Source organism: Macrosteles quadrilineatus, unplaced genomic scaffold, assembly GCF_028750875.1.
Source record: "Macrosteles quadrilineatus isolate MER2022 unplaced genomic scaffold, UCM_ALF_1.0 Scaffold_4__1_contigs__length_99947679, whole genome shotgun sequence".
Lineage (NCBI taxonomy): Eukaryota > Metazoa > Arthropoda > Insecta > Hemiptera > Cicadellidae > Macrosteles > Macrosteles quadrilineatus.
Window position 1 is genome coordinate 39,290,763 of NW_026542597.1, and position 21,549 is coordinate 39,312,311.

At 34.4% G+C, this 21,549-nt stretch overlaps 1 protein-coding gene across 1 annotated transcript; it reads right to left on the reverse strand.

Annotated features, from left to right (window-relative positions):
• Window positions 1-517: 517 nt before the first annotated feature.
• Window positions 518-20,653, reverse strand: LOC128992474 (glycine--tRNA ligase). Its single transcript, XM_054416064.1, has 14 exons — window positions 20,349-20,653; window positions 17,919-18,123; window positions 17,200-17,341; window positions 9,374-9,539; window positions 8,363-8,508; window positions 8,010-8,159; window positions 7,195-7,357; window positions 5,633-5,797; window positions 4,710-4,836; window positions 4,134-4,260; window positions 3,400-3,595; window positions 2,640-2,733; window positions 2,333-2,523; window positions 518-701 (listed from the first exon to the last, which is right to left on the reverse strand). The coding sequence occupies exons 1-14, from the start codon at window positions 20,604-20,606 to the stop codon at window positions 588-590; spliced, it is 2,244 nt and encodes a 747-aa protein (XP_054272039.1). The 5' UTR covers window positions 20,607-20,653; the 3' UTR covers window positions 518-587.
• Window positions 20,654-21,549: the final 896 nt, after the last annotated feature.

Below are 21,549 nucleotides of genomic sequence, written 5' to 3' on the forward strand. Positions count from 1 at the left end.
ATTATTGACACAATTTTGTTGTATTTTCCTTGATCTTTCAAATTGTGAACACAACTCCATCGGGTCAATCCAATGATATTCAAATCCAATAACACCAGAAAATTGAATTCAAATAGGCTACAAACAGTTGAAGGTCAATGAATGAAGGTATATTATAAGTATATACCTCATTAATTTTGTGTCATTTTATCAAGATAATAGAACTGTACACATTATTATTTAACTATGAAAATAATATCTTTAGTAAAGTGTGAACCAAGGTTTAAAAAATAGCTTGCAGAAACCAAGCTATTGCTTCACCAACCAAGCTTGTAAACAAGATCTGTCTTTCAGAAATTGTTAACATAATAAACTTTAACTTATTTTACTTTAGTTTTTTTCGTTATAACTGGTTTTACAGCCATCTCCACTGGTTGTTTGAAATAATAATATCAATCAATCGATAAAAGGTTAAGAATTGAAAAAGGGAATATAAGGAATGGAAGCTTTCAGTTTCAGAAAACATGACACAAACCTGTTTCAGGCATAAATTATAAAAGCTTTATTAAATAACCGGGGTTTTAAACCTAAATAAATACTTTAGTTGTTTACCCAGATTGGGTAGTTTGTTGTTGTTCGAACCTGGGGAACTTCTTCTCAACGTCTTCCCAGGAACTTTCTCCCATGGACAACGACCTCAAGAGAGGGGCAATGTCTGTCACCTGGAACATCCCAACATTGATCAGTTTAAACACTTCCACAAGAAAATGTCTTATTGTAGGACCTTGAGCTAAATACTGTAATGGGAAACAGGAATGGGCTGGTACAATACTAAGCTTACAACGGTAAGGTCAAAAGAAGATGAAAATTGGTCTCTCTTTACTGACTTTTTGTCTTATAGAATTATTTTCAAGAATCTGTAATATGTCTTCCTTATTCGTCCAAAATTTCAGGAACCTGAGTTATATTCACAGCAAAATATCATGTTTGTTTTTAAATTTGGGTGGGAGGAGGGTAAAAAAATTAACTGTTTTAGCAGTTAAATTTACGGTCGCTCGGACAAAGCTCCCCAAGATTATATGAAAATCATGCTCAGCATGTCTGACAGAGAATTGCAGAGCAACCATACGAGGGGGTACAAAAAAAACCCCGAAAATATATATATATATATATATATATTTACACTTTAATCAAATCCCCTTCAAAGTAAGACTACTCTCCACTGGAAGCTTTGCACTTGTACCAAACAGTTTTTCCACTATTCAAAACAATTTTTGTTTGAATTCATATTTTGAGATGGCTGCAATCTTCTCCCTCGTTTTCTTCTTTAAATCTTTATTGGTATAGAATCGTTGTTCTTTAAGGCCTCTTTTCATGTGTGTAAATAGATAAAAGACACCTGAAACCAGGTGAAGTCAGGTGAACAAGAAGCGTGGGGTGGCACAACCATTTCGTTTTTAGCCAAAAACTAGCAATCATTAGGGGCTGTGTGTGCAGGTTCATTTTCATGGTGTCCAGTCTCTTGTCTGCTACAGATCGGGACTCTTTTGTAAAACACGTTGCACAATCTTCATAATACTTCAATAGACAAATAGATCTTGTACATGGTCTGACCTAGGGGACCACATTCTGAGTGAACATTACCTTTGGCATAAAAAAATCAGCATTATTTTGATGTTTGATTGGAACTGACAAAATTTGTATTACAGGATGACAATTGTGTCTCCTATTTCCTTGACTTTGTTTTTGTTGTAACCATAGTCATCTTTGTAAGCTGTTCTCGACATTAAAACAGTTTCAGCAGCATTTTTATTCAGTAGAAAACAAAACTTCACAGTCGTTTGTTCACTTTTTTATTTGCCATCGCAAAAACAAAACACTAGAAAAATAGTGCCGATAAAAACTGTCACTACATACGAACACAACTAGCTGAACTGGCAGTGTGTTGCGCTATACACACCTGGCGGCTGAAACTTATAGTAGGTTAGCTCCACCCATGGCAACATTATTCCTGTTATTTTTGGGTAGGCCCTCGTAGGATACCATAATCTTATTTTGAGATTAGTTCATCATCTGACCTTCTACATCGGCTTTAGCGAGGGATAGAACGTTTTTGAGTAAGTTAGTCTGGAGAGTGAAAAGGTTACCGAGTTCGGACAGCGGAATTCGGATTTCAGAGAGGGTGCATTTTTGACAGAGTAAATTAAAAGTGCTTTCAATTAAATGATTGTAAGATTTAACAATGTATAAGATTTTGTAAAACGAGTATATTTATATTAGTATAATATTTTTACTGAATTGAATTATACCTTCCAAAAACCAATTCATAACTATTTCTTACTCTTGTACTTACGTTGGCCCTGATTTGAGTCATCGTATCTCTGTTGCGAACAGTTACGGAAGGAACTTGTTCTGACAAACTGTCAAAGTCTACTGTGATTCCAAAGGGAACGCCGATCTCATCTGTCCTAGCATAGCGTCGCCCAATCGACCCACTGGAGTCGTCCACCTTGTGGGCAATACCTTCTTTGGTCAGGAGCACCGCTGAAATTATAACATTTTACTGATAAACACTTTTAAATATTGATGATTAAAAAATAGTAACAGATTTACATTAATCACTCACATTACATATTTATCTTGCATTACAAACTACTTACAAAGTGTCCTGACAAGCTCGTCAAACTTTTCGTTTGAGCTGAGAGGGAAGATTGCGACCTTCAGAGGAGCAACAACTGGGGGTAGACTCAGGTACTGAAACACAACAGAATGTAAAAACCCGCAGAAGAAATCACTCTCACTATGGCTAGACCAATATGTGCTATGATACTTACTGTTATTGGGGCTCAAAGAATAATAGAATCAAAATCTTTATTGGCATTAACTATACAAGATATCTTTAATTGTCAACCAGTTACCAGATTTTCTTAAGAACTTCTACAATATTTAAGTTTAGGTCACCTCAAAGTAGTGTATCAATAATGAGAGGTTTGACAGATGTTAATTTAGTCAGGTTGGGTAGCAGGAAAATATTTCAGTTCTGGCGGAGAGGCTGCAATTTTAGGTGGTTATAGTATACAAGTTTCTGAACCTAAAACCGCCCAGACCCCAATTTTTAAGGACCTCGGTCGTCCGTAATGACGTCATCAAAATGGCGGCCGTAAGAGGATGCTGGGTCCCCATGAATTGGCTATAACAACCGAACGCCTGAACCGATTTTCATGAAATTTGGCACACAAGTGCTTGAATACATTATCTTGGCCTGGGTTGAAAATGGTCAAGTTTCATCAAGTCATTTCAAAATGGCAGCCGTTAAAAGCTAAAATAAAAAATAATCTTTCAATGTTTTGTGTTCTCAACTCCCTCCAGAGATCTGCAGCAACCTATTCACTTTCCTTGCAATCAAAGGTACGCACTTACGTTTCTTTGTTCATCATCAGGTCTGATATGGAAGTTGTGTTCGAAGACGGAGTACATGATTCTGCCAATGCCAAAGGACGGCTCTATCACGTTGGGAATGATCTCCTCCACGTGTACAAGTTTTTCACCAGAGTTAACAGCGACCAGATCAGAAGTCAGTTTGAACTCACTCCCCCCTACATTTAACAAGTATTCCCTGAAAAAAAACATAACACTGTGACCTAATAGCTCAGGAGTTTGATGAAAGAATTTTCAATATTGTTATATTATGACGTTTTGATAGGTCGTTCAGGAAATTGTAATGACTGATTTTTCATGCACTCTATTATGCCTACTGAATTATGCTGCGGTTGAGGAGAATCTACTACCAAGCTATTTAGGTTTTTATACTAACCAGTAACTAGGTATATTTTCTCTATTGGGTTTAGTAATTTTTGTTTCAGAGCAAACACAACTAGTACAGAAATGCGTATAAAAACTATAAAGCGAAAAAAAATTTTAATTTTGAAGAATTGATATTAAGTTTGGACAAACGGATATAGAAAATAACAACACTTAATGTGACCAACTTGTTTAAATTGAATTGACATTCACGACTAATACGGTAATTAATATTCCAAAACTAACATACATGTATCTAAAGCTGTGAATCAATTATTTAAAATGTTTTGTTTCTATCTATAGTAGAAACAGGCATTTTAAAAGTATTATTATGGTTAAATTCTAATTCTTACCCAGCCTTTTCCAACTGTTGTTTCATGGATGAAAGGGCGTTCTCATCCATAGCTGCTATCGCTTCATTTATAATTTTTGCATCCTTCTTGAAAAGTTTACCGATTGCTGGTTTGTTTGGAACTGCCTCTGAAATAATATATTTTACTTTTAACTTCAAGGCTATCTATATGTTGTCCTATCATAATTAGAGCTAAATGTTTAGGTTTAAGATACATCAGACTAAAATAGCTGAACAAATTAAAAACAATTTGGCACAGAGTTAGATAACAGTCTGGAATAAGGCATAGATTTATTCTTGTTTTGATACCTTGATTTATTATTCCGCTTCAAGCCTTTTGAGTTAACAATAAGTATAATACAGTATTATGTTATGAGCACCAAGGCAAAAAAAAAGAAAAGTGTTAATCAAAGCAATTATATCCTTATATTATTTGATAATGCCTCATTAAAAACACTGGAAGAGCTACTAGTTATAAATTATTTTCAGAGTTATATTTGTTTTTTATGTTATTATGTGTCTCTACACAATTGACATTTTCAAAATTTCTCTGAGTAGTCCACATAAGATAACTTACCAGTAAAATTAATTTTTTTCGGTTCAGCAAGTTTCTTTTCGGCGACCAGTTTTGTTCCGGTGGCTTTGAAGTGTTGGTTCAAGTCATAAGCAGACCTGTCCGCACACCCAACACATTCTATCCATCCCTGAAACACAGCAGTTTGGTGTCTACATCCAAGTACAGTTCACCAGATAAATATTTTTTTATCAGCTACATTTTTCTTGTTTTATGGTATGATCTCAAACAGCATAAATAATTCCAGATAAAATAAAAACAAACACCTCTACTGTAACTGTGAAAAATAAGGTTAAGCAATTGAATCCTGTATTGATATGTAGTACTTAAATGAATATAAAGTTATATTAATTGAATTGAATTGAATGCTCGTCTATTCAGCCACAGGTATACGCTGGGACTGCAACTAGCAGAGAAGTATGCAGGTATAAGGAGTAGGCCTAGACACAGCAACAATCTGAAAGTATAGAGAAGAGCAGGTGCCTAAATTCTTGGCATTAAAGATATTCTGAGAACAATCAAGGGTGGGAAAGGAGTTGTTTCTTGAAACTGTTACTTTTAACAGTTGTGCCACAGAATAATAACACAAGATTTCTTGGTAGGTCAACTCGATTGGCTACAAGAGGATTGGATGGCATGAAAGGTCATACAAATGAGACTGTAATGTGCTGTATCAGTTGTAATTAATCAAAATAAAAAAAAATAAAAAACACACTTCAATACTTTCCCTGTAGCAGCAAACCTAAGTACTCATTAAAACTAATGTTATTTAAATAGGGATTAAATCTGATAATTTTAAGGGAATATTTTAGCAGAAAATCCTCCAGGTAAATGGAAATTTGCTTAGTCTGCAGGTTTGCTGCGGCGGGGGTATTTATTTCTTTAACAGTTTTTTATCCAAACCAGGTCCAGAGCGATTGACTCACATAGGAGGTGAAGCACTCCGCGTCCCAGCAGTCGCAAGCGTAGTGAGCCATCTCGTTGCCCATGTGTTGTCTGAACCTCAGTCTACCCTCGTCCACACCAACTTGTACTAGGAACTGATGTATCCTCGCCATGAAGTAGCCCAAGGTTTCATTGGCCACCAGCCCCTGTAGAAAAAAAGGCAATTGCTATACCATCATTTCCCAAGGCAGTGCAGATCTTGTAATGTAAGACAATAAGACAATCCAACACTGTAAGGTAGCAGGGGGAATGGGGATTGGGTGAGCTCACCACGCTGAGGGACACATAGTTCTGATGCACTACACACACTTTGAAAGGGAGAATTTAGTATTTTTAATCACTGATACAAGAGAAAGAGGTTTTAATGAGGGAACATTTAACCACAAGGTGATCAAAGACCGAGATTGCCAGAAAAATGGCGTGGCACAGCACATTTTGATCGAGGAGGGTTTTAGACGCTAACTGAATAAAATCGTGGTGGGGAAATTTGAGTTTTCCATGAGAGGGAAAGAGACAGAGATATATGAGGGAGGGGAGTTGCCGTGGTGTGTGTGTGTGTGTGTGTGAGTAGAGTGGAAGACTTAAAATAAATAACTAATATACAAATAAATGTTGGAAACCTATGCACACCGTTAATTAAATTAAATGTTAATAAAATTAATGATTATTTATGAAATTACTAATTACCATATTTACAAAACCATACCGAACAGGCAGCATCTTTCTATGAAGAGGGTATAGAAAAGTTGGTTTTTTGCTACAACAAATGTCTAAACTAAACTAATGGTGGAAATTATGTAGAAAAATAGTTAAAAATATCCTCTTTCTTGTAGAAATAAATTTTGTTTAAAAAAATCATCTGAATGTTTTTTTCTAAAACAATACTTACTTTCTGGACAAGTCTCGTATAAACAGAAAATCAAAACAAATGGAAGAAATTTTAATCACCTGTTTTATTTACAGGGTGGGGTGAAAATAAAATATAGAAGTCTGAAGTCAAAAACTCAACCAAAAATATGTAATGTACGTACAGTACATACACACACACACAAAACAATGTAATATGATGGCTAAACAGACCAACTAATTTATACCTAAAAGCAACAAATTGTGGTCCCTTTGAAGCAAATTTACGTGTCCTTCATAACTTGATTAAACTACGAGCTAAATATGGTACCTCTTAATAATAATATATTGTAGTGCTTCCTTTCCTACACATTTCTTTTAGAAAATATAACTAAATCCTACCATTATTTAATACTTTATATTGCGACACATCTTTCATTGTTCAAAACCATTTTGTTTCTAAAAGGGCAACATTAGGCCTACATCTAAAACCATCACTGTCCTAATAATGCACTTTATTTATAATAGGCATTTCATTTTCTTATTTTTATATGTCCTAAAATTGTTGAGAAAGATTGAGTAGGCCTAATATAAAGAATGCTGAGCCAATCTAAATACAAACAGGGCCCATCCCTAGATAATAAGCATAACAACGGTATTGTACATCTTTAATTTAGAGATATTGTTGGTTATTTACCGTAGCCACAGCTTCACCAATCGTGATAGACTCGGCAGACTTCCCATCCATCTGATTGCAAGCAGAATAAAGCATCATCACTGTATCCTTGATACTGGAGAACTTTGGGTGAGATTTGTCTCTCGGGTCACAAAAATGCTCAATCTCAGCCATCGTAAACTCTCTGAAACAGCATAGAAAAAAATATAAATCAAATTGTGTATTACGCATAAAAATTTGTCCATGTTTGTCTCCTCGATTGATAATGAGTAATTATTATTATTATTATTATACAAATTTGCTTACGTTTGAGAATAACTTCATTTCCAGAATACAAGATTTTTTACCCACAGACTTAAATGTTTTAGAACTAAGGTATGTTCTGATTTTGACTAAATGAAATTGCTAAAACAAACAATAAAATGGTTTTTTATAATTTAAAACTGCAGTAAAACAGCATTGAACAATTTTTTCCCTATTTTAGCCTGAACCAGTTGTTCCTTTGGCTATGGCTATTTATTAAAACATTTAAGAGTCCAACGATCACAGACAACCAAGTTCTGTTTCAAACATAAAATATATGCTGACTTAGTTTAGGATAAAAGAGGTGTCCAACCTTTTAAATGCCAAATCTTTTTATGTATTTGGATCAGTGTAATTAAAATTAAACCAATATTTAACTTGTGCTTTTACTATCGCATTACTGACATTGTCAATTGCATTATATAAACCTTAAGCTCAATAAAAATCTTGAATCAAAATAGCACTGTAACTTCTCAGCTGCACAACTATAATCTAACAACATAATGTTCGATTTCTCATAAATTGTAACTTACCTGACTCTTATAAGGCCAGATCTCGGTGAGATTTCGTTCCGGAAAGCGTTGCCGATCTGAGCAGCTGAGAAAGGCAGTCGACCTTGGTTGAACTCCAGCAGCCGTTTAAAGTTGACAAATATACCTTGTGCTGTCTCCGGCCTCAGAAATCTACAGAAAAATTTGTTAACATCTTGTTAGCCACAGATAACATTTGCTAACAAGATTAAATTTGTGATTAATTGTTAATATAACTTAGTAGACCTAAACCACAATATTAGAGTGTATTAGTCTTGCGCCTAACGCCTAAATGTAATTAATACCACAGTAGAGTAACCCCTAGACACAACTTAAATGTAAATATTATAACCTACCCTTTAATAAGCCCAGACGGTCCAATTTGAGTTTGGAACATTAAATTGAACTCGATAGGTTCAGTCAGCTCATTGTTGGTGAGAGGAGAAAGAATATTGAACTTCTTCAAAATTGCTGCCATCTCATCCTTGGTCATGCCATCCAACTAGAGAAAAAACTGAATTACAAAATTGACATAAATATATTTTACTAATTGACATCATAGTTAATTTTATTTATTAGCTCCAGTTTTATTTTTAATCATGTTCAGTGGGGAATTCCTATTTTTAAATCTTACACTGAATATTGACTACAACTTCAAAACCTGAAGAGATCAAACAATTGTGCAATAGCTAAAACTTACCTAAATTTAGTACCTACATTGAATCATCTAGGCTTGACTGAGAAAGATAACTATCCACTTATCATGAATTCTTATCAGTCTTTCATGACAGAAAACTTTATGACTTTGTTCAAGAAATCTACAACTGCGTTCCGATCGATTAACCCTCCCACTTAATCCTGGGCTCCTAAGTCCCTAATGATGGGCGTTTTTGGAAATTGTGTGACATATTTTTTTTTAACAGCATTAAAAAGAGTAACTAAAACCTACTTCTACACTTGGCCACTTTTTTCTCGCGACCTGGTCTCTAGAGGTGGCCACACTAGGTGACAATTTCAACCTGTAATGTGTATAATTCCCAGTTTTCCTGGTTTCCAGATCTAAATAAATGAATTAAATTGCATTTTATGGAAACAAGGGCTTAAAGTTAAGCCCTTTGTGACATTTTCCAAAATTATGTGTCAAAATTAGACTTATGTAGTACCGTACCTTTAAATAAATGAAATAAGATAAATGAAAGACTTTGGTAAGTCCTATGATTCATAACAACAGGTGATGCCAGATCAGAACAGGTGATTGACTGATCATATACTAATGTAAACACAGTCATCTGAAAAACAGCAACACATTTTTCTTTTAAACACAAGTAGTTTTAGTAAAATTTAAACGTGTAGGATGATAGGCCTACCTTTATCAATATATCAGAAATTTCATCCCTCAATTCATTTGTTGTTTTCTTGTCATGAGAGATTTTCTCCAAAGCAGCTTTAATCAGATGATCGAGTCGAAAACATTCACCAGTCTTTGTGTCTTTTACCATCAAATCAGCAAATCGATCAACATGGCCTGAAGCTCTGCAAACATAAACATTGACATTAGGAGTAAGCCACTGCCTTAAGTATCAGGTACACAGCTGTGAAAGGAATGGCGGTAGGTAGGCCTAAGGTTATGCTAAGTCATGACTAAACGTGATACACCCTAATTTTGTAAAACAATTTTGTAAAACCAATTTTGTAAAAAATCTCCAAACAATATTGTTTTCCCTCCCATTAGAACTTGTCGTCGTCTGCAACATGGCCCCAAGTAAAGACAAGTTACTTTGTGGTCAATGCAATGTTAAAGTTAAAAATGACTGTTTTGGTCTACGATGTGATGGATTTTGTGGTAAATTGTTTCATATAAACTGTGTGAATGTTTCCTGTGAAGACTATGAAAAAATTTCGGAACTTCAACAAATTGTAAGGTGGTTTTGTAAACCCTGTGATGATAGGGTTAGAATCAACTTGAAAACTCAGCCTTTAATGGAAGACGTGTGTAGTCTAAACAAAAATATGGACAGATTAATGGGAATCGTCAATGAATTGAAGAATGAAAATAAAACATTGACTGATCGAATAAATTCAGTTACCGTGGAACAAGAAAAGTTTGGTAGCATTATGGAACAGTTGCAACCTAACCTCACTGAGTGCTTAGGTCTAGGAACTGGCAATGTTTACTCTACTACTGTATCTAAGCCTAATGACTCAACCCTTAATGATGTTTGTCAAGTTAAGGCTAATACCAGTAACTTAAACTCTCATAGTACCATGACTCATGCTGCACCCAACTCAAATACTCATAGGCCTAGGCCTACCCCAGACAACGAGAACATTGAACACTCCGCATTGGGTTATGCAGATGTTGTAAAGCGGAATAGGACTGCTGGTAAACCTAAGCCTTTACTTCTTGACAATCGTGCAAGGCCTAAACGACAAGACAATGTTATCATTGGTACCAAGGACTCCAGTGCTGCTTCTAGCCTTAAAGTGGTTACAAAAAAATCTTGGATTTTCATCTCTAGATTATCACCTGATACAACCTGCCAATCAATGAAAGACTATCTTAAGGAGAATGGTGTTTCAAATGTGGAATGTGACGAACTGAAAACCCGGTACACATCTTACCGCTCGTTTAAAATAGGCCTATCCAGTGTAGATCAGCAGAAAGTGCTTTCAAGTGAATTTTGGCCTGAAGGAGTACTAATTGCTGACTTTGTGCATCGTAAAAATAAACACTATGGACAGTCTAAAAGTGAAAGTCTTGAAGAGTCTGTTTTTTTAGGGTTTCCGAGCCCAGCAAAGTGAGTAACCTAGTCAACCGTACCAGTATTATTAGTTCTGAAACTGTTTTATCGTTAATGTTTTTGAATATTCAGTCTATAAGGGACAAAACCCTGGAATTAGATGTAGTCTTAAGTGATATTAAAAATGATATCCTATGCATATCCGAACATCCGAACATTGGCTTAACACTGAAGAGATAGGCTTTTATAGACTAAAAGATTATCATTTGGCCACATACTATGCGCGGGACGATATGGTGCATGGTGGATCAGCTATCTATGTAAAAAATGGACTAAAATATAGGGTCATTCCATATGAAATCAACAAATAAAAAATTATTTTCAACCTGACCATCTTGGATTTTGATGAAATTTTGCATACTTGTAGTATTTTGATTCCTGAATCCAAATATGCTTTTTAAAAAAATCTATCTTTTATAGTTTTTGTGATATAAATATTTGAAAACGGTAAAAATTGGCGTTTTTTACCGTGCGCACAAATCTAAAATGTTGTCTAGGATGAGTTCTATTGGTCCTATCAAGTTGTACAATGGCTCATTTTAAAGAGGATTCAAATGCCTTTAATCTGATACCAAACTCAACCTACTTTAATAAAAAATAATCTTTTTTGAAAATTTCAAAATATGTTTTTGAAAAAAAATTTAAGATAGTGTTTTTTGAAAAAATTGAAAATTACATATGTTAAAGAATGTAATCTAGTAAGTACATTATAAAAATTTCAAAATGGGATGATAATGGGATCAGTAGTTATGATAAAAATACTTGACTATAGTTCGCTGTTTCCAAGCATTTTGGCGCATACAGCGTGTAACTAACATAAATGTATCATTAAATAAGAGTCTATTAATTATATGATTAAAATTAAAAATATCTGCCTATATTTGAATTATGTATGTCATATTTTGCTATATATAAACTAAATCTAGCAAGTAAACAACATTATTCAAGTTAACAAAGTTATTTAAATCCACAAATTAGTTTTCACTATAAATATTTAAATTGTTAAAGTGATAATACATTATTTATACTTATGAGCAGACATTCCTCAAAACTAAATAAATATCATGGAATATTATGTATATGTATCAATAATAAGGTTTCTACAGGATTTAAATAGATTGATCACAGTATATTGTGTGACAAAATTATCAATGCTTTTTTGACATGTCTCTCTCTTGTCCCAAGAGGAAAGACAGACAAACATGGACCAATGGGTTTTGGTCCAGGTTCCTCAGTCTTTTCCAGTTAGTTGTGTTGCAACGATTTACTGTAATCAATCTTTAAGTCTCCCTTTTCACTAGGCTGGAGACTCTAGGCAGCCACTAGATCTGTGCAAAATCACATTGTGAAGCACTTTACGTTTACACTATCAGGTTGCAGCGACCCGGTCTTGAGACAAGAGGAAAGACTGACAAACATAAGTTAGACCTGTGTACCTGTCAAACAAATTACAACTTCTCAAGACCGGGTCGCTACTGCCGAGGTGGGTCGCTGCGACCTGATAGTGTAAACGTAAAGTGCTTCACAATGTGATTTTGCACAGATCTAGTGGCTGACTAGTGTCTCCAGCCTAGTGAAAAGGCAGACTTAAAGATTAATTACAGTAAATCGTTGCAACACAACTGGAAAATACTGAGGAACCTGAGCCAAAACCCATAGGTCCATGTTTGTCTGTCTTTCCTCTCGTGACAAGAGAGAGAGACAAACAAGCATTGATAATTTTGTCACACAATATACTGTGATCAATCTATTTAAATCCTGTAATAACCTTATTATTGATAGCCTACATAGATAATATTCCATGATAATTATTTAGTTTTGGGGAAATGTCTGCTCATAAGTATAAATAACGTATTATCACTTTAACAATTAAAATTGTTATAGTGAAAACTAATTTGTGGATTTAAATACCACAAACCACATACCACATTTCTGTATAACTTCTATTTTGATATGTCAAAAATTAATAAAAGTTACGGAGAATTTTCAAAATGTCCGTCCGGTTATTTTTTAACTTTGCAAGGGTATTTTTTAAATATCATAGCAGTCAAATAAAGGAATTGGATTATGGCTGCTAATAATAACTAAAGCTCAAAACATCTGTTTTCATTAGAAAAATCATTTAAAAAAATAACACTTAAAACCCAAGTATTTTTTTTTCATGTCCGGGAAATTTTGCTCCAGAACTAATGGTCATAAGTAAGGGTCAGCAAATCGGGTAATTTTTTCCTTCTTTTTTTTAAGTTATTCCTGCTTATAAAGTAATCAAAGCAGGTATTTTCTTAATCCCAGTAAGTCATAAATCATAAACTTACTGGGTTTGCTGTAGACATGGAAGTTTGGACGACTTTTTTTTACTAAAAAATTTCAGTGAAAAATAAGTATTTTTAATTTTTTGTAGAACCATAGTATGCACTATTAAATATTTTTTTTAAGTAGAGTATTTATCTGGGAATAGAAAATTATAATAAACATTATCATTTAAAGATAAAATTAATATGAAAAAAAATTAAATATGAAAAGTGGAAAGTTTGTTCAAAGTAGCCCCCATGTTCAAAGGTTGACGGAAACTCTGTTAACTTGAATAATGTTGTTTATTTGCTAGATTTAGTTTATATTATAGCAAAATATGACATACATTATTCAAATATAGGCAGATATTTTTAATTTTAATCATATAATTAATAGACTCTTATTTAATGATACATGTAGGTTAGTACTTACACGCTGTATGCGCCAAAATGCTTGGAAACAGTGAACCATAGTCAAGTATTTTTATCATAACTGGTGATCCCATTATCATCCCATTTTGAAATTTTTATAATGTACTTACTAGATTACATTCTTTAACATATGTAATTTTCAAATTTTTCAAAAAACACTATCTTAAATTTTTTTTCAAAAACATATTTTGAAATTAAAAAAAATAATTATTTTTTATTTAAGTAGGTTGAGTTTGGTATCAGATTAAAGGCATTTGAATCCTCTTTAAAATGAGCCATTGTACAACTTGATAGGACCAATAGAACTCATCCTAGACAACATTTTAGATTTGCGCGCACGGTAAAAAACGCCAATTTTTACCGTTTTCAAATATTTATATCACAAAAACTATAAAAGATAGATTTTTTTAAAAAGCATATTTGGATTCAGGACTCAAAATATTACAAGTATGCAAAATTTCATCAAAATCCAAGATGGTCAGGTTGAGAGCCTAGTTGATTTGATATGGAATGACCCTATAAGGTTATGGATGTTGCTCGTTTTTGCTGAACTCAACATTTGGAAGTTGCTGCCATCAAACTCGAATGCAATATCATTGTAGTCAGTGTGTATAAATCACCTAATGGTGATGTAAATATATTCCTCAATCAGTTTGAAAGGTTATTATGTCTTCTAAGTCTTAAATCGTCTTCCCTTGTCATCGGAGGGGACTACAATGTAGATTTGGTGGCTGATTTTACCAAACCAATCCAGCGTGAACTTGCAAGACTTATGAGGCAGTTCAACTTACATCCAACCAACTCTACGCCTACAAGAGGTAATGCAGTTCTCGACAATATCTTGACTGATCTCAATTATTCAAGTTATATTAATACAGTTATGGATTATGGCCTTTCTGACCATGCTGCAGTTAACTTAGACATACGCCTAGCCTATTCCGAGAAAACTTATCTTGAACAGTCCAACTCCCTTGTATACCATAGGCCCATAACAGAAGCCCGAATAAATACCTTCTTCCAGTTTTTAAGCAGTGTTGACTGGTCTGTACTAGCCTTAGGTACAAACTCTGAAGAAATTTTTAATTTATTTTTTGACCAAATATTGCTTGGTTTCCATGAGTCCTTTCCGCTGCAGAAGAAGCGGGACCCAAATTGCAACTCCGGTGGACAGTTCTCTGGTGGTAAAGCCTGGTACAATGAAGACCTGAAGAAGAGTAGAAGTATCCTCATGGCTCTCCTTGATCGCCACAATGTTCTTAAAACCTCAGCATCCCTTCAAGCTCTAACTGAATATAGAAAGACATACAAACAAGAACTGAGGACTGCCAAAAAACAGTTTGTTGCCGACTGTATTGAAAAATCCGACAACAAGTGTAGAGCAGCTTGGCAGGCCATTCGGAAAGAATCTTCGAGCAAACATCAACCCAATACTTCTGTGGAACCAAACGACTTCAACGACTTCTTCATTGACTCGGTGTTGGAGGTGGCGGAGAAATCTGGTGGCGTTCCTTCGGCTGCAGTGGATCTTCTCAAAACCAAGAGCATTGCAGCACCCGGTTTGGAATGGAAGTTAGTGTCATGTGAGGAGGTAGCGCGGCATGTGCGGCTTCTAAAAAGTTCTAAAAGTCGTGATATTTATGGCCTGTCTAGTGATGTGCTAAAGTCTATTTTACCTGTGATTGTAGAGCCTTTAACCTATTGTATAAATAGTTGTCTTATTGAAGGTGTATTTCCTGCAAAGCTTAAGTTATCTAAGGTTGTTCCTGTTTTTAAGAAAGGGTGCAGAGATCTCCCAGCTAGTTATAGGCCAATAGCTTTAATTCCAGTCTTTGCCAAAGTTTTTGAACGAATTTTACATGACCAGCTGTACAATTATTTTGAAGATAATTCCTTGTTTTCAACTATACAGTATGGTCTCAGAACTGGGAAATCTACAATTCAAGCTGTGACCTATCTTGTAGATGCAATCCTAGCAAACCTTGAAAGCAGAGCCGATACTGGTGTCACCTTATGTGACCTCAGTAAAGCCTTTGATTGTGTTTGTCATGAGACATTGCTGGCTAAGTTAAAGTACTACAAGGTGACTGATACAACTCTGTCACTTCTTAGCTCCTAGATAATAGAGAACAAATAGTCTGTGTCAATAATCAGTATTCATGTAAGAGACTTGTACCCTTTGGCGTGCCGCAAGGTTCGGTTCTTGGACCTCTTTTATTCCTTGTCATGGTTAATGACATTGATGTTAATGTACCATTTGAGACTGTATGTTTTGCTGATGACACTACTTTGTTTAATGCTGGTTCTGATATAAAAACTGTCAATTTGAATTCTGAAAGTGCCCTTAAAAGTGTATCCAACTGGTTCAGTACCAATGGTTTCATACTTAACAATGACAAAACTCAAACCATAGTTTTTAGTAATAAAAATGTCAAGGCTAGTGATTCTCCCTCCTGTGATCAATTAGGGTTAAGTAGGTAATGTTAAACTATTAGGCTTAGTTCTTGATAGAAAATTGACATGGCAATTTCATACAGATTATATTTGTAACAAACTTTCAAGAGTTGTATATTTACTAAGATCTTTAGATAAAAATGTCCCGAAGTCATATCTCAAGCTTGCTTACAATAGTTTCTTTCAAAGTAATTTACTGTATGGCATATGTTTATGGGGAAATGCAGCTGGAGTACATGATGTCTTACTGGTTCAGAAAAAAGCTGTCAGAATACTAGCTTCAGCTGACTACTCAGAGCACTGTAGGCCTATTTTTATCCATGAAAAAGTGTTAACTGTCTTTAGTTTATATGTTTTGTATGTTCTATTAGAAGTAAAAAAACAATCTGTATTCTTGTTGAAACGGCTAAATGTACATAGCCACAACACAAGGCTCAAGCATGAAATTGACATTCCCTTTTGTAGATTGACCAAAGCAGCCAAAAGCTCTAAAGTTATAGGGCTTAAACTGTACAATATTCTACCTCATCATGTCAAGAATATTGAATCCTTTGCTAATTTTAAAACTGTTGTAACAAATGGTCTTCTAAAGCACCCACTTTATTCTGTTAATGAGTTTTTGCATTTGAGTGCTACTGATTTTACAGATTTTAAGTAACATGCATTGTTATTCAACAATTTTTATTTTATGATATTTAATCTCAATTGACAACTGTGATCTCTTATGTGATATAGGCTAAGTTTTACATGTATGTTATATAAGGTCTACTGTGATAATGTTCATGACTCTCTGTTACATTTTCTAGTTTATAGTTTTCTTTGACAATGTCTATTGCACAACTGTGTCTAATGACAATAAAGGATTCTTATTCTTATTCATAGTATTTACTTAATTAACAAATATTTTCTGCTCCCATGGAGACCAATTAATATTTATTTTTGAAAACCTCACCTCAAAACGTTGGACATCCAAGGGTAGTAGCCCGAGAGGAACTCAGGGAAGTAAATAGGTCTATGACATTCCTAGATATGTGGACCATCTTTGCGCTTAATTTTAGCGTTATCGGTTTAGTATTTTAGTTGTGACAGCTGCCCAGACAGACAGACAGACACCACCTCAATTATATAAAGGTAATAGTTTCTTTAGATGAATAAAAATACAGAGTTGCTACAACAACTTTTTATATCTGTGCTAACTACAACAAGAGGTCTACTTACTTGAGAACAGGTTCGGGTGTCAAAATGGAACAGTCTACCTCCAGCATTTGCTCCTCAATTATGAAGAACCTTCGCCAAAAATTGAGCATGTTTACTTTAAAGGCTGTTCCCATTGGTCCAAAATCAAACTGTCCAGTGATACCTGCAATAACGACAGAGAATCAGTAGCAATAAAATTTTTGCCACATTTATTAAGATTTGTTGATCATTACCATATGAAAAATAGAAAGGTGTTTGTAAATATTTAAGGCAAGACTTGAACTAAAACATATTTGACTTTTGAAAATGTCGTATGCTTCATGTTGGCTTACCAGTAACACTTAATTGCGGTTGTCTATGAAAAATCTATGTTGCTACATAAAAAATTACTATAGGCCCTATTATACCCTATCAGCGGAATTTTTATGGTTAGCAGGTAAACCCTACCAAATACTTTACCCAGCCCCCTGGGTATAATACTATAATACTATAATAGCTATTATTATAGTAGCTATTAGGTACCGTAGATGGCACAGTAAGACCTAGTTATCTGAACTTGATCTTCGCTACAATTAACTTACCAACTAAAAACCGTTAGAGGAACAGTTCTTGACTAGCTGATTTTCGAATTGATTTGAATTTTTTATATGGTTTCAGTTCATCGGAGTGTGGTTAAAACGAGTTTTACTGTAATACCACAGAAATGTCTATACAGATAAATAGGCCTAATAATAACCTACCTCCATAAATTGCAAATGATTGATCATAGAAAAATCTTCTCTTGAGAAGATCCTCCATCTTAGATCTGTCAAATGTAGCTGCCGCAGGAGCCAGTTGAAGTTCTTTATCTTCAAGAATCTTTTTTCGAACTTTGAGTTCGGCTACAGCTTTTTTCACATCTAGTTCTGGGGCGCCACTGGCTTTCAAGGATCGTACTAAATCCCCCTGTAAAGTTTAGTAAGGTGGTTAACTTCAATCACGCAATGATGATTCATTTCAGTTTGAACTGTCTGAGTTCTGAAAAGTCAGAACTTTGAACTGCAAGAGGCTTGTTAAACTTTACAGCAAATTTTACACTTTTGCCCAGGAGTCAATGAGCAGTAAGGTTTGATGCAACAAGGAACAACAAATAATAAGCCTAGTCCTGTTAAAGGGAACATTCACTATTATCAATGTTTTATTCAATATATCGATATTTTATTTTTCGATCCGATAACTTATGTCGATATTAACGAATTGAAACATACTAGCTTACAACTACGATTAATAAATATTGTTCAGTAAAAAAAAAATTAAAAAATTAAAAATTATACTGAAATGAAACTGTTCTAAACTAACCTAAATAACCAAACTTGCTGTAACATTTTAAAACTCTGTTTAATATGCCCACATGCCTAGTCTGTTATCAAACGGAATAATGAAATGGTACAGCAAGTTTCGTTAGCTAGGTACGTTCAATATGTTATTTTAGAACAGTTTCATTTCTTAATCCATAGGATAGGCTAGGCCTATATAATATTTTTGCCTAAACAAGATCAGTTTTCAACGTGTAATTTAAAGCAAGGTTTTTATTTGGCTTTAGAATTTCTAATAAAGCTGGGGTTTCTGTTTCCCCTAGCGGAGGTTCACCAAAAAAGTTTATAATTCCAGGACCGTTTGAGAGATTTTGATAGCCTAAATAAAAAATAAAAATTAAGTTATTTTTCCCTCTACTTTCACCAACATCAAGTAATATGCAGTGGAAAGAATTTGAAGGGGGGGGATGTACACTTACCCCAGATCAAGGGGAAGTGTACACCCCAACATCATTTTACAAATACAATTCTCAAAAAGGTAAATATGCATTTTAGGGTTTGCAAGAGATTTTTGAAATTTTTTTTCATTCTACTAGAAATTTAACGCTGATTCGCGTCAGATATATTTTTGTCACTCCTAAACCCATATTGATTTTCCCGTAAAATGTTGCACTGGTGGAGGTAAGAAACAAGTTGGTCTTTAACAATTGTCTCTAAAATCTTAGCGATTACACTTAATAAAGATATCGGACGATAATTATTCATGTCTGTGAAATCATTAGATTTATGTAATGGAATAATTTTTGCTAACTTTAGCATGTTTGGGAATATACCAGATGCCAGGCTAAGATTAACAATGTGCAGGAGAGGAGCACATAGAGCGTGGATGTTTTCCTTAAGAACAAAGGCCGAGATGCCATCATGGCCAGGCGCAGACCCTCCGCGCAGACCCTGGACGTAATGTAATATGTCGGTGTGTGTAATAGTGTTGAACGTAAAGTGTGTGTCAGCATTAAAAATACTGTAAGTAGACATATAAAAATTACATCATATCCCAGTGTAAATACAGTAAATATTTGCCGTTTGTTATTTATAGTTGTTATTTATCTGTTTATGTCTTGTTATTGAAGTCTTGTTTTCCAGTTTTTTTCACTACTTTTGTACTGGCCTGTGATTTTTTTCTGTAAGATAATTAAGTATGTTCTTGTAAAAATAGTGTAACCGTTTACAAATAAATAAATAAGTGTCAGAATAACGTTAGTTTAGTTTAGGCGCATTGACTATTAGATACCAAAGTAGACATCCCATCTATATGGACCAGCTGTAGCCAACTTTTTGTTAAAAAAAGAACGTTTAAGCTTGGGTCTGGGTCCTAAATAAGTAGGCCTACCATAATGAATGTTCCCCTTGACAGGAAAGTATTTAGGGCCTTATATAATTAAAACTTAAATGTTGTTAAAACTATATTGTTATTCATCCGATAATATAGGCCTATCGTTGGCTCTATACGGAACTGAAGCCAAAGTTTCAGTGGAATTTAAATTTATTATGATGGGAATTTTTTCTTGGCAATCCACAACACATTAAGTTAACTTAGGCATAATTTATTTTAGTTGATAGTAAAAACCACTTGTTTAACTTATAATTGACAGTAAGATTACTTGCATAAATTATTGTTTTGACAGTTTGTTTAAATTAAAACAGCTGATAGAAAATTGGACCTCTATGTAAAGTAATGAAAAAATTACATAGGCCTAGGCCCTAATGTAAATGCCTACCCTACATGCCTAATGTTTGGATAAAATGTAGAATTATTACAAGTAGTTTAAGTAAATACAAAATTCTATAGGACAGCAATCATCCATGTTATCATACCTGTTCCTTAACTTTTTCTCTCAAAGGAGCAAGAGCCGCTTCAATTTGTGGATCGCCCATAGTGTGCCAGTCTAGGTTAATCTTCACGTTCCTGTACTTCTTTTTTGATCCCCAATCTGCAAATGATCGTTTTTGGGAGATGGATTTGTTTAATCTCGCAGAACTGGGACGTGTAATATGGCAATTTGCTTTCACTAGCTGACGACACACGAGTGGCGTAAGCAACAACGTGGATAATATCCCTAACCTCACTTCCATTAATTCACGCCGAGACGATCCTTTCGCTTTCACTTTGACACTTCGACTTCTTCCGCCCCAGGGGGAGTCAGTCAGCTGATAGCAGGTACTGATACCAGGCACTGTACGGTGTTCATTACGCTTTTGCTAGAACATAAAAGTTAAAATACCAATAATTTGGTTACAAAAGTGTCTAAACTCTGCTTATAACATCAAGCAAACACTTGTCATGCAAACAAACGTTAATGATCTAATGCTATTGATGATAATTAGTAAATTATTAAAGATTGATTCATGACATGCAAATTAAAAACCCAAATATTTAAAAACACGTGATAAAAATGCATTATTTAGAGGCGATAAATCGAATTTGTTATTCATAGCGATATACACAACAATCGTAGATAAAAGTATGCCATATTTTAAACGTAGTCAGTCTATAAAAATGATAAATACTGTCAATTTTCCTAGAAAAGTAGGAAAAATTCCTGTCTATACTAAATAACAATTTACAAAAGTACAACTATTTAAGAAAATCATTAGGAAAAAAATTTTATTTTTAATCCAAACCGTTTGGAAGCTTTGTCTGACACACAGAAAAAAAATAACGCTGAATAAAGTAACATAAGGGCAGATTTTAATGAGTTTAAAAAAAAACTTATTTTAGGCTAACTCAGAGAAATCCCTTTAAGCTGGGTTTTCCTAGACGCGGAGTCGGCCAGCGGAGAGCGGACAACGGAGAGCGGAATTGAAATTAACATGGCATTCCGCTCCGCTGCTAGGAAAACAGTAACATTAAGTTACCTAAGACAAGCTGAGTCCGCTCTCCGTTGTCCGTTCTCCGCTGGCCGACTCCGCGTCTAGGAAAACCCAGCTTACACGTTTATTTATTTATTTATTCACACATACACACACATTTATTATCACACATTTATTTATTGTCGACGTTATATCACCGAACAAA